At 44.8% G+C, this 13,592-nt stretch overlaps 1 protein-coding gene across 1 annotated transcript; it reads left to right on the top strand.

The window, feature by feature from the left end:
* Positions 1–6,364: 6,364 nt before the first annotated feature.
* LOC136382893 (NUT family member 2G-like) lies at positions 6,365–11,360 on the top strand. The gene is given in 6 exon segments (XM_066352298.1): positions 6,365–6,380; positions 8,765–9,106; positions 9,109–9,472; positions 9,819–9,947; positions 10,427–10,563; positions 11,023–11,360. Coding segments are annotated over 6 exon segments (1,326 nt in total).
* The last annotated feature ends 2,232 nt before the right edge of the window (positions 11,361–13,592 follow it).

Raw genomic sequence — 13,592 nt, 5'->3', positions numbered from 1 at the left:
AGATGGGCGCCTCTCTTGTGCGCCCTGATCGGAAATTGAACCTAGGACATGCACATGCCAGGCCTACACTCTACCACTGAGGACACTGGCCAGGGCCAGGAGTAATTTTTTATTTTTATACACACACACACACACACACACACACACACACACACACACACACATATATATATCTTCAGCTTTCTTTATACATTTCCAAACTTTTCTCCAAAATGGTTATAATTCCCACCAACAGTATATTTCCTGATGCTCTTATTCAGCACATGATATCGTCAAGCATATTTCCATATGATAAGGGTAAACTCATTAATCATTTTAGTTGTCTCTGTTCTACTTTGAGTATGAAACAGATACTAGGTATATATTATTATTTTGTATATAAGTTGTGCATAATTAGAAGTTATTCTTGATCAAAACTTTCTCTCTTATTCTTACATAGACTTAACATCTACAGTTAGGCATTAGTGGAAATGTGGACTGCTCATTTTCACTGTAGGACGTGGCTATGAATCTTTATGTGTGTGCCTAATCAACAGCATTACTTTTGCATTTTCTGAGGATGATGAAAAAGGTAACGATGTGGTGATATGGTCAAAATTAAATCTGCCACACTAGAGCATACCAAAATGCAGCAATTTTAACAACTGATTCAAGGGCAATCGATCATTTCAGTTCTACTGTAGTTTAAAGCCAAATGCTTTGAAATGGTGTTAGTCTATTCTAGTGTGAAAAAACTACTCTAGCATGGGACAGCAGTTCCAAAACGTAACAATTTAGAAACTATTTTAACTAGAATCAAAGATGTTTCCATATCTAAGTTACCTCAATTCTCCCCCTTTTTTTATTAATGTCCATTTTGAACGATGAAAAATAGCTGTGTTCAGGTTATTAAAAATACTCAACTAGTAGAGAAACATTAATGTATTTGCCGGTCCAGTGATGACAATGACAAATACTTAATCAGGAACCAAGAAAAGCTAGATATGATCCAGAATGCATGTGTGTGCATGTATGTGCACATGTGCACATATGCTTGTTCACATAGACACACACAGAATCGGATTGCCTGGTGTATTTTGAAATAACAATAAGCCTTCTTGCACAGGTATTTCGTTGGGTGAAGCTAAAATTCACATATAGGCTTATAACCCTTCCTGCAATATATTAATAAGGAAGTGACTCTGAGCTGTAAGGTTATACACTGAACAATAGCTTCATTCAATAAATAGTCTTAGATATTGAATAATCTTGGAACCAAGTTGATGGAGATATGACTCAACAAATCTTGCTTGCAGCCTTCTACTCCTCTAAAACTCCATCTCCTTTAACTTTAACACATGCAATCCAAGATCAGGCAAAAGAATAACCAGATTTGAGGAACGTTAAATGCCACTGATGGTTCCTGGCCAGGTGGTGAAGCGGTGTATAGAGTATCGGCCTCGGACACTGAGAACCTAACCTTAAAATCCCAAGCTAGCCAGCTTGAGTTCTGGCTCATATGAAGCACATGTTCACCAGCTTGCGAGTGGGACCATAGACATGACCCCATGCTCTCTGGCTAGAGCCCAAAGGTCACTGGCTTGAAGCCCAAGGTCAATGGCTTGAGCCAGAGGTTACAGGCTTAAGCAAAGGGTCACAGGCTCAGCTGGAGCACACAAGTCAAAGCACATATCAGAAAGCAATCAATAAACAACTAAGGTGCTACAATAAAAAATTGTTGCTACTCATCTCTATCCCTTTCTGTTTGTCTGCTCCTATGTGCCCTCACCTCACTAAAAATAATCAAACTAACAAATATATACCAGTGATATCTGTATCCATAATTCCAAATGGTATTATATAATAAGAAAACAACACATGTCTGTAAGACTCTAAACTCCTTGAAATCAGTAACTGTCCTCATCCCAGGTTGACACAGCACCTGGCCAAGTGTGGTATGCAGAAGAAGCAGTCAATAAACATTTGAGAGGGATGAATGGTGCCTACTGGGCCTGTTATTTACAGGTTTGGTTTGGGTCTGGGTTCTTGTCCCTCCCTGAGCCATGCAGGCATTCTTGCTATAAATGAGCTGCCTCTCCTTTCTTGCTGTGAGCCGGGTTTTCATCCATCTGCTGCCATTGTTTCCTCCCGTTTCCTAGCTCTGTTGTACTGCATGCGGTTATTCTTTAGTGGGTCATTAAGGCATCTGCCTGCCCACCTTGTGAATGCACCGTCTCAGTTCACTCGACAGCAGCTGCTGGAACCTCTTGCTCCCCTCCATCATCTGCACAGGTCCAGCCCAGTCAAGTCTGCTTGCAGAAGTCATCGTCTCACTGCTTCCGGGTTGGCTGAACCCCAGGACCTGGTTACTGGGATCCTTGCTTCCCATTTAATATTCTTATAGGTAATTTTTTTAACCAGATGTGTTACAAGAAATGTCAGTTTCACAGATGTGTACAAGGATACATACAACGATTACTACATAGATACTTATTAGGAGTAATTTTTTTTTTACTTTGGAAGCTACCCAGGAAGCCACATTAATAAGCGAGAAAAGCTCTCATTATATAAAGGCTAGACTTCCAGAAAAACTCAGTCTACATCCAGATTAATTTTAAAATGGGACAACACTGCCACAAAGCCTGTGCACTTAATTTGTCCACCTTAAAAGGATGCTTCCTATTGGCTCGGAGCCATTGAGATGAAGCTCATTTCATACACTCAGTATACAGTTTGCAATGCTATCCAAAAGTGTGAATATTAATGTGATTGTTTGTGACTCTGTCTTCTCCCTTTGGCAACATGTTATAAAACTGAAGGGCAGTAAAACTCAGATTGTATTCATACTATTACAATGCATCAAAACTGAAAGTATCCGTACCTTTTGTGTGACATCTGGGTTTTTCCTTATAGCTCTTGTCCTAACTTTCTCCCTTACTTCTATATCAACTATATGACAAAAATGAATTAAATTTCTAAGCCTTGAAAATTTATATTTAATATACATTAGATCTAAATTATATTTGTATTATGAGCCTCATCCACAGGAAGAACACTGTTACTTAGGGAAATTCATTCTGCATGGGATCTGAAGAAAAATCCTTTCACACTCATTGGAAACGGTCACGGGCCGCAAGAACAGAGAAACAAATATGAAGGTTGGGCAGCCTCAGTGATGCAGAGAAGGTCCTGACAGAGGTAGAAACAGGCTGATACCATTTCCTGACAGCCACTTGCCCAGAAATTGTGGCAAGCCATTTTGTATATCGTTTCTGTCAAAAATAAACTAGCCAGATACCAGTTTAATGGTAAGGGCAGATTGAATCAGTGATAGTCTACTCCAATAGGGAAGAGCCCAAAGTTAAGTAAGGTCAGAGATGGGTGAGCAGAGATCAGGTTAAGCAGGGTCTCCACTGAGTCAAAAAAGCAAAAATTAAAAAAATGCAGGAAGTAAGTTTGGTACAAATCCCTCTGTGTTTCTTAACTGGACTTATCAAAATTGAGTTCCTACCCTCCATAGAGATTGGCAGATACGGTCGTCTGTCTTCAGTTTTTGGCTGGAAGAAATAGTAAATTCCCTGGGCAGTCCTAAGTTTTCCCAGGCATGTACTTTTGGAGGCTAGAGTCATCCTAGGGATAGTTCTTAACCTGTTAGTCTATGTTAGAAATTGTTCAAGTTCATAGGCTGAGGTCTAGACCTAGTCAGAAAGAGGACTCAGAGGAGCCTGGCTAGAGTTTGGTCAAGGAGGAAAATCTTTGTTATATTTTGATCATCGCTACAACACCCACCATAGAGGTTTTATTGTTTTCATAGAGCAGATAAAATCATCTGCAATCCAGAGAGCAATGTGCCCAAGATCAAGTAAGCTCAGTGTGGCAGAGGTGGGAGTGGGGAGTACACCTGTTTAATCTCAGCCTGGTTGATGACACGGGTGGGAACACTGCCTTCCCAGAATCAAAAGCATACAGTGTGCAGGTTGCCTGCATCAGAATTGCAGGTCAATGAAAATTACCCAGAAAACTGACTCAGAGCAAAGCAAAAAATACAACAGTGTGTACTTCCCATGTGTGTGCAATTGTGTTTTGTGGTGGAGTCAAGATGCACACTTGAGTCTCTGTACTCTGAATTCTCCTCAGAGGGGGGAGTACCAAATAATTGCCTCATAAGTTACTTGCTTGATAAAATTACCAGATAAAATACACAATGCCAGTTAAATGGTAACTTCAGAAAACAGCTAACAAATTTCCAGTAAAGATATGTTCCAAATATTGCATGGGACACAATTATCCTAAAAACCAATTCACTATGTGTAAGGTATTTTTCCCCGCCGAGAAGGAAGGAACAGGTCTCGGAGCTACCAAGTGTGGTAAGTTCAAAAGGCTTTATTCAGTACAGAGCGTTCCTTGGACGAGAGTCACTGGCCTGGAAGATGGAGGTCAGGAAAAATCTCACACAGAGAAACCGCATGGGTAAATTTAAAAAGGGGTCCCTCTAGGGATGTCGGGCTAATATGACGTAGAGAAATCTTACTGGCTGGTAGACGGTCGCTTTTTTCCAAACGGTTCCTGTGAAGCCTCCTTTTGGTGCGCTTGGTTGTGGGCGGTTCTAGCCAAAGTTCCCGGGTCTGAGTTCCCCAAGTGACCATTCCCCATTATCCACCGACCTTACATTCTGACCTTTTGTGTTAAATAGAAAAGGGGCGCCGTTTATTCGTCTGGCTACTTCCTGCTGAATAGGGGCGTCGTGGGGAGGGGGAGATCAGAAGGTGGTGGCTTTGAGGGTTGTCAGTAGGAACATCTGTTTGGCCGTGAGTTGAGAAACTTCGCGAATGCGGACCTACAAGGATTTAAAAAAAAAGAGGAGTAATAGGGATATTTGCAAGGTCTAGCCTTTTGGTGAGCTGGAGATGGATGGAGTCCAGTGGTTCTGACTGCGTGGGAGATATTTAAAGGGGTCCCTCTAGGGAAGTCGAGCTAACATGACGTGGTGAAATCCCAGTGGCTGGTACACAGTCGCTTTTTTCCAAAAAGTTTCTGTGAAGCCTCCTTTTGGTGCACTTGGTTGTGGGCGGTCCTAGCCAAAGTTCCGGGGTCTGAGTTCCCCAAGTGACCATCCCCCATTATCCACCGACCTTACACTATGTATCTGAAAACCAAATTCAATTGGGCATTTATTATTTGCACTATATGGCCTCTATTCCTTCATGTACTTTGAAATTTAAGGAACTGTAGAACTTCCTGTTCTATTAATATAGCATCTAGAAATAAAGAGAGGAGACACATTACCAATACAAATAAAATCTTTATGGTATATACTAAATAATATTGTATGTAAAGTAAATATATTGGAACATATATTCATTTCTAACCAGAGTGAAAAACTGAAGGCAATTTAAAAATAATGAAAATAGTTTGGATTTGCTCTAGTTGCAAAACTACAGCTCTGGACAGATGTAAAGAAAAGAGATAACCCTGGCATCCCGTGCGTAAAATGACTGAGCTGCCAGGTGAAGGAGGCAGGAGCAAGACTTGTCCCTGCATTTTCCATTGTGCACTATTTGACCATGACCTATACGGAGGCATTCCGTATCTAAAATATTACATTAGAATCATTCAAAAGGTCAAATACTAAATATTGAACAACATAATACTCTGAGAAACAAAAACTAGTGATTTCTAGTCTAGGCCTTTTAGACCGCAGGCCGTCCCCTCAGGGACAGGAGCCACGGGATCCTTGGTAAGGCTGTGCCCTCACTCTGCAGAGCTTCCAGCACTGGGCAGTCTAGGGGCACAGGACTGCTGCCATACAATGAAGTGCACACAGCAAGCTGACAGGGAGGATCTGCTAAATAAATCCTAATTTCAAATCTTGGATACTGTGCAGATATAGTAATCCATTATTTATCGTGTGTTTCAATTTTCTCCAGAAAGCATAGACTGAATTGAAGTAAGCCAAGAGCCAGAAAGGAAGCAGGTTGAAAGAGACCCACTACTAGATTGAAGGATCAAGAACTGATGTAAAGGGAACATCAAGTCCTGCCTTTCTGCTGTGAATCTAAACAACCAGTGCATAAATCGCTTCAAGAGGTGCACACCAACTGTGTTACCCCTTGCGATGTGAAAGGACCTTCTGGTTCCTGCCTCCCTGCCAGAGCCCTGCATGGAATGTCTCCCCACCCCACCGACCCAGGCTCACCTGCCCTCCACCCTCCCCCGCTATAGAATGTCTGGAGCCCTACATTCTGCCGTTTAAATTCAAACTACTACTTCCTTCATTTGGATGCTGAGCAGGTTGTTGGAGCAGGTTACTCTCTGGTACCTACAGTTGTATTTCTACATTTTGGAGGCCAGTAGGCAGCAGTGGCCAGTGCCTCAGCCTGCGGGGATGGCTTCAGAAGGAGGTAAGTGTATAGATTGGATTGGGGGAGTATTTTAGAGAACGTGGGATTAAAAAGTGACACTTTCATGTGGGCAACAGTTTAAACTGAAGTAGAGGAGGAGAGGGCACTGGACCTACTAGAGACCTGTCACTCAGGAGGACTGGCAGCCAATGGAAACCTGTGACATTAGAGGCCAGGAGGGCTCTTGAGAGGTTGATCAGGATGATTCAGGACAAAAACCTGGCTGTAGGGAGAGGAGAGCAGCAGACACATGGATTCTTTCTAGATGGGAGACAAGCCACTCACTGTGTGTGAGGGAACAGTAGGTTTTGTTGTGCTGGTGGCACAGTCAGGAACATAAAAAACCATAGTCCGGTGTCCCGCTCCTCACGCACCTGGAGCTTGCCCATGATACCTTTCTGAGGGGTTTGACCTGTGTAACTAGAGCTAATGGGGGCAGTGGTGAGAGGTGACCTCAGTCAGAAAATTGTCCAGAGGGGCTGCTGTGGGCAAGTCTACACTGAAATGTCCTCCCCCAGGATTAGGTTGGAAGCTACTCCAACTGCTACAGCCCAGAGCTTCTCCACTCCTTCCAGCCAAGAGCTCATTCCTTCTCAGTCCATGGAGCTTTTTGTCATCTTGGCCTCCAAAAAACTGTCACAAATATAGGACTCATTTCCCCAAGGTTTCCTGAACATACATCTCTGTGCCTATTCAGGTTTTCAGACCTTCTCCCTCTGATCATGTATCTCACAGTACCTCAGCCCTGCCTTTTCTCTGTAAGATCAGGGTTTGCTCAAATTCCATGTCACTGCTTCACGGACAGAAAACAGATGTGGGACATGGTGGGTATTCCCATGGAACATCTGTGAAGGCAGATTCCTTTGCAAAAGAGACCAGGGGAGTAGCACAGAAGCAGAAAGGTGATCTTGTGTATCATCAGTAAATGTCCTGTGACACCTGTCCTGAGTAGTTCGGAGTCCGTGGTGCATAGCTCTTTCTCCTGGACCAAGGTGTGCTTGAGTTCCTCTGAACAGGGAGGTTTTCCAGACAACTTTGTATCGTTGTCTCTCACCTAGTCCTTACTGTGTCTTCAATTTTTATTTTGGGGGCTAGAAGGGAAAGGACCATGGACAGTCTACAGTCCCATGATGTATCTAACATATTTCCAGCTATGGAACTTTCTTGAAAATCCACTGACCACCTAAGTACTCTCCATTCCTTAGGCATTTTCTCATTCTTTGCAGCCTTCATCGGCTATGAATTGACAGAATCTAAGGGACATAAAGTCTACTTCACAGACCCCTCTCCTTGGAACAGAGTTCCTGAGGGTAGCCATTAGTCTGAGAACTGGGGCTGGAGTGGCAGAGCTAGGCCCATGTTACGTGTTTGCGGTTGTTGGTTCTGACACCATGTGCACGCCATGCTTGGATGTTGTGTGATATTGGTAATAGTGGGTCTGGTGCCTTCTTCTGGAAAGATATTACTCAATTATTTTTGTTTTTGTGTTTTTGTCCAAGACTACAACACTAAAAGAAGTATAAGGAGGACAAAAGCCCTAATATTCCAGTCACTGCTTTTTCACAGAAGCTCTTTGACTGTCTCCAACCTACATTGGAGAAAGTTGCTTCTGCTAGTGTGTCTGCTTAGGGTCACGTGCCACAGAGCAGAATCTGCCGGTGCCATGAATGGCAAACAGTCTCTTTCTTACTCAGCAGGGTCGCGTGTCAGGAAAGCCTAAGAGTCGTTACGTGTTTGCTGTTGTTGGTTCTGTCACCATGTGCATGCCCGGCTGGTGTGTGAAGTGTTAAATGGGATTGCTGGTGCCTTCTTGTAAAGAGATATTACTCCAGTGTTTTTGTATTGTTGTGCAACACTAAGTGAAAAAGAAAGCAATTTATATTGAGAAAAAAGAAGAATGAGGAAGAAGAGAAGGGCCCTAATATTGTAGACACTGCCTTTCAAAAAGGCTCTTTGGGTGTCTTGAAATTACCTTGGAGAATGTCATGACTCCTGGTGTGTCTACCTAAGGTCATTTTCCACAGAGCAGATTTCTACCCGGTGCCATGTCTTGGGGACATCCTCTGACACGACAGGGTCAGGGGCGCCAGAATCATTATGGTGGCTCCAAGACTCATACTGCTTGGGGCTGCTTCTTGGCAGACCATGGTCAGGAAGCCTTGGTGAACAGGGAGCATGCTCTCTATTAAAATAATTATGAAGTGGACATCAGAGCATGACATTGATTAAGGACATTTACAAACTCCACTCTTTTTCCGATCTATATGGCCTATCCTGTTGAGACTCTCCACTCAGATTCCTCAGTGGCTACAGGAGACCCAGAGTGGCTCGGTCCTATTTGCTAATTCTCCTCCTCCATTCACTGCTTTCCTTTGTCTCAAAAGCACCTGCAGTGCTGGTAGTGGATGTGACCGGGAACCCTGGTGCCTCCATGACTCCTTTCATGGCACTGCCGTTACCCATGCCCACTACTGGCCCTGCACACTGACCACCTTGGGAGCGGCCTCTGCCACCACTCATGACAACATCATTCCTTCCTGGCCACACCCTGGTGCTTCCTACCTTTCCCACAACACCTATAGTGGCAGTAGATGCTGGTCATGGCCCCATTAGAACAGGGGCTCAGAATATAATAGACCAGACCAAGTCAGAAGGGGGAGAACCACAGCCTCCCCAGAATCACATCATTGTCCTGACTCAGGCCCCCCTCAACTGGAGTGCTCCAGGGCCCTGACTGGGGGTGCTGTGTGTCCTGAACCCCTTTTCTTGGAATTCTCCACGGTGGAGATGATTGTATTCACCTTGGCATTTGGCAGTGCCCAGGCCAGGGAGGGAGGCTGGTGTCACAGCCTTCCTCCTCAAGCTCCACCATCAGCTACCCAGCTGGCCCCCATCATCCTCCCAAGGAACTCGGGGCCACAGTCTAACGGGGAATCCTGGGCGGGTGGCCTGGCCACCTCCCAAGCCAATGCCTCACCAGATGACTCCAAAAGCACATACGAGAACTACCAGCGTTGGCAGTGCTTCAAGGTGCTGGCCCGGAGGCACCTCCCTGAGAGTCCGGATGCAGACGCTCTTTCCTGCTTCCTCATGTGAGTGCTCCGGGCAGGGACATGGGGGCTCATTGGAGCTTTTACATGAAAGAGCTCACGGGGTGGACATGCAGGCCGGCTTATCCTGGGACACTGGAAGGAAAGTCTGAGGGTGGTTTCCCAGCTGTAGACTGTGAGTGGACAGTTTCAAGTCCACATTCATGATGGTGGGAATGTGAAGCGATAACAACCTAGTTCAGAAAGCTGGTCTCACACACGGATGGCTCCTCCCTCATCTGCCGGCACTCAGTTTGGCTGTGGGAGGGGTGTGTGTGCTCACAGAGCTGCATGAACTGGGTGGGAGGAGGTGGGACTAGAGATCATAACTGACTCTGAGGTCTTACAGGCCAGCACTCCGGTCACTGTCCCGCCTGAAGCCCACCATGACGTTGCAGGAGGGAATAGGGCAGGCCATGCAGGAATGGCACCGCAAAAGCAACTATGACCGGATGTTCTACTATGATATGGCAGAAGAGTGAGTCATGGTTCTGGGTCCTGACAATTGGGGTGAGGGCAATGGGAGGTGGGGTGTTGGCAGGGCAGTGTCTGGTTCTGATAGTGCTCATCAGAGAATATTCAGGGGAGGTTGTTTGTCAACACCCCTATCCCCACAACTTAGAGGCCCTTCTTTCTACCGTAAGAGGTCTCTGTCATCCTCAGAGCATGGCTTCAGTTCTACATCCACCGTTGACTCTACCCTCCTATTATCTTTACCCTTCACTTGTTTGATATGAAGGCTCAGAACAGGCTGGGTGAATGTGTTCAGCACAGTGGGACCAGACCAGAGGGCTGTGCAGGCAGTGAACTCACCAGCCACCTGCCGGCCTCCTCAGGGGCGCTGGCCCGGACAGCCCAAGGCACTTGCTCTCCTGTCTCTCCATCAGCTGCTGGCTGTGCTGGGCCAAGGCAGCCACCTTCTCAGCACAACCTGTGTCTCCCTCCCCCCCGAACCGGGTTCATGGAGCTTGAGAAAAAAGAGAAGCAGAATCAGAAGGTGCAGTGGAGGCAGGAGACTCAGGGCCCGCCTTGTCCAGCCGCTCCAAGACCTGATTCCTGCGGGCTTCCAGCCCCCATGGCTGGCCCACAGCCAGGTAGGACAACACTTCCCACAGGAGCTTACGCTCAAAGGGTTGGGGGCTCAGGGCAGGCCACTGTCCCCATGTTGGTCCCCTTTCTTCTAGGGGCCTTGTTCTTTCAAACCTCAAACAAAAAATACCTATGAGGGCAAGCATGTCAGCTGCCCATTTTCACCAGGGGCCTGAAGTGTTAATCATTCATCACCCCTCTCCCACCTCCCTGTCAAAGGACCAGCATTAAGTCTGCTAAGAAGCAGCCTGCTGGGGACCCTTGGAGATTCTATGGCTCCACACATCTTCCATTTACACTTGACACTTTTGGATGCCCCCTCTGACCTCACCCATGATCACACGACTTCAGGGGGCATGGCACAGCCTCATGCATGTTAATGTCCCCACACAGCCCTCCCCAGCGCATGCTCAGAAGGGGAAGCAGGAGTTGCTCATTCCCTCTCCTCTTCCCTCTCTCCCCAGCTTGTACTTCCAGCGTGGCCACACCTAAGGCCCAGGGCTCCCATGCACCCCAGGAGCTCCGGGGTACCCAGTCACCCTGTGACATCCCGCCTGAGGCTGTGCAGGAGTACATGGACATCATGGACGAGCTGGAGGGACTGACCCACTCAGCCACAGTGGAGCCCGGGGGAGAATGGGAAGAAGACAGAAAGGAGTCGCAGAAGCAAGAAAATAGGCCCTCCCAGGACCCAGAGGTCATGAGCTACTTTAATCAGCTGTGTTCTCAGGAAGACTTTGCCAACAAGGCGGGCTGGCTCAGAGCTCTGGGGTCTGCAAGATTCCAGAGGGTGAAACTCTAACATACAGACCTGGGTTCTGCCCAGGCGAACGGGATTAAGCTCTATTCTTCATTCCTGAGTTAGGATTTGTATGGGTGTGAGTGTGTCAGTGTGTGTACATATGCATGTTCTGTGTGTGTGTATGGTGTATGTGTTGTACGTGGTATGTGCTCTCTGTGTGCATAGGTGTGTGTGCCCCTGTATTGATGTGTATGTGTTGTATGTGTCTTGTGTGTGTTTGTGTCTGTAGCTGATGATAATGATGCTGTTAATCACTCATGTCATGTAAGAGAATAAAATGGGTCTTAGCTTTTCCACTTTTCCTCCAGGTCTTGCTGTATAATTCTATAATAAATCATCATATATTGCATTGTGTGTTCACTACCCCCAAAACAAAGGCTATAACAAGAGACAATAAAGGACCTACCAATTCCACTTCTGGGTATTTATCCAAGAACCCTAAAACACTAATTTCAAAAGGCATATGCACCCCTATGTTAACTGCAGCATTATTTACAATAGCCAAGATATGGAAGAAACTTAAGTGTCCATTGATAGATTTTTATAATGCAATACTATTCAACCTAAGAAACAATAAAATCTTGCCATTTGCACCAATATAAATGGACCTAGAGAGCACTGTGCTAAGGGAAATGATCAGATAACAAAAGACAAACATATGAGTTCATTTATACTGGAATATAGAAAATAAAATAAGTAAAGTCACAAAACAGAGATTAACTCATAGGTACAGTTAGCATTTTGATGGTTGCCAGTTAGGAGGGAGGTTGGTAGGATGGGTAAAAAAGGGGAGAGAGGAAGATGAAAAATTGTCAGTTATAAAAATAGTCACAAGGATGTAAAGTACACCATAAGGAATACAGTCAACAATATTTTAAGAAATATGTACGGTGTCAGAAGGGTACTAGACCTATCTAGCCTCACCTTCACTGAATATACAGATAGACCATCTCTTAGTGACAAAAATTTTACTGACAAAACCTACTCATTCTGTGTACTCTCATTCTATATCTACAACTATATATTCATTTACAATATGAGCCTAAAACAAACATACCAATATACCCCTGGATGTATACACTGAATACCTAGACAGACAGTCACTTTAAATCCACCAAGTACACAATTGTCTCATGTGGTGCTACCAGAAAAAAATATCCATACATTGCAATCCTACAGCCCCAAAACACATATCCTCCACAATTCCTGACCACCTACAGTCTCTTCATTTCCAAACACACACAGTGAACTCTCACATCCTCTAGCAAGGTTCCCCAAACTTTTTACACAGGGGGCCAGTTCACTGTCCCTCAGACCTTTGGAGGGCCGCCACATACAGTGCTCCTCTCACTGACCACCAATGAAAGAGGTTACCCTTCCGAAAGTGCGGTGGGGATCAGATAAATGGCCTCAGGGGGCCGCATGCGGTCCATGGGCCATAGTTTGGGGACGCCTGCTTTAGAATACACAACCTATCATAAGCTCTGGAACTCAAATATATATACTCCCACAAACAAACCATACTTATTCAATACATGTAAGTCCACCTCATAAACATGGAAAAAAAACATACAAGCAACACAACAAATTCTGCAAACATTACATTCACGAGCAGACACAAAGAAGATCCCAAGCTTCCTGATACACTCAGAAATCCCAGATACATACACCCAGAAATCACTCACGAACCCCATACGCTCAGATAGATACACTCAAAACAAAAGAATACTGACAATCTCTTAAGTCTCACTAATATATATATATAATTCTCACATAGCTATGGACAAGCACACACACACACATGCAAGTAGTCCCAATCCCTGAATATAGAGCTCTTTGAAACACTAAACCTTATGCCACTTTTCTAGAATATAACCTCATTACCTCTTCCCTCAATATATAACAAAAATACACTACATATTCTTTACCTTCCCCTGAACAGACCGCTTCTTAGTACCTACTACCAAACACATGTAGAAACACTCTATTACACTGCAAAGAAATATAGTGTGAGTACTCACAACAACCCCGTACCCTATGAACAAACGAATAATTCAAGCACCTGGTGACAGATATTCACACAAACCAGTATACACATACAAGAGCATAGAAATATCACCATGAAACAATACATGAAACAAATTCTATATACCAAATTATCCCTAGCAATTAACAGTCAACCCTCACATGCACAAATACTGACATATAAATATACCACACACCTCTGATACA

Source organism: Saccopteryx leptura, chromosome 11, assembly GCF_036850995.1.
Source record: "Saccopteryx leptura isolate mSacLep1 chromosome 11, mSacLep1_pri_phased_curated, whole genome shotgun sequence".
In the NCBI taxonomy this organism is placed as follows: domain Eukaryota; kingdom Metazoa; phylum Chordata; class Mammalia; order Chiroptera; family Emballonuridae; genus Saccopteryx; species Saccopteryx leptura.
Note: the sequence above shows the minus strand (reverse complement) of the source record. Positions and strands in the feature narration are given on the sequence as shown.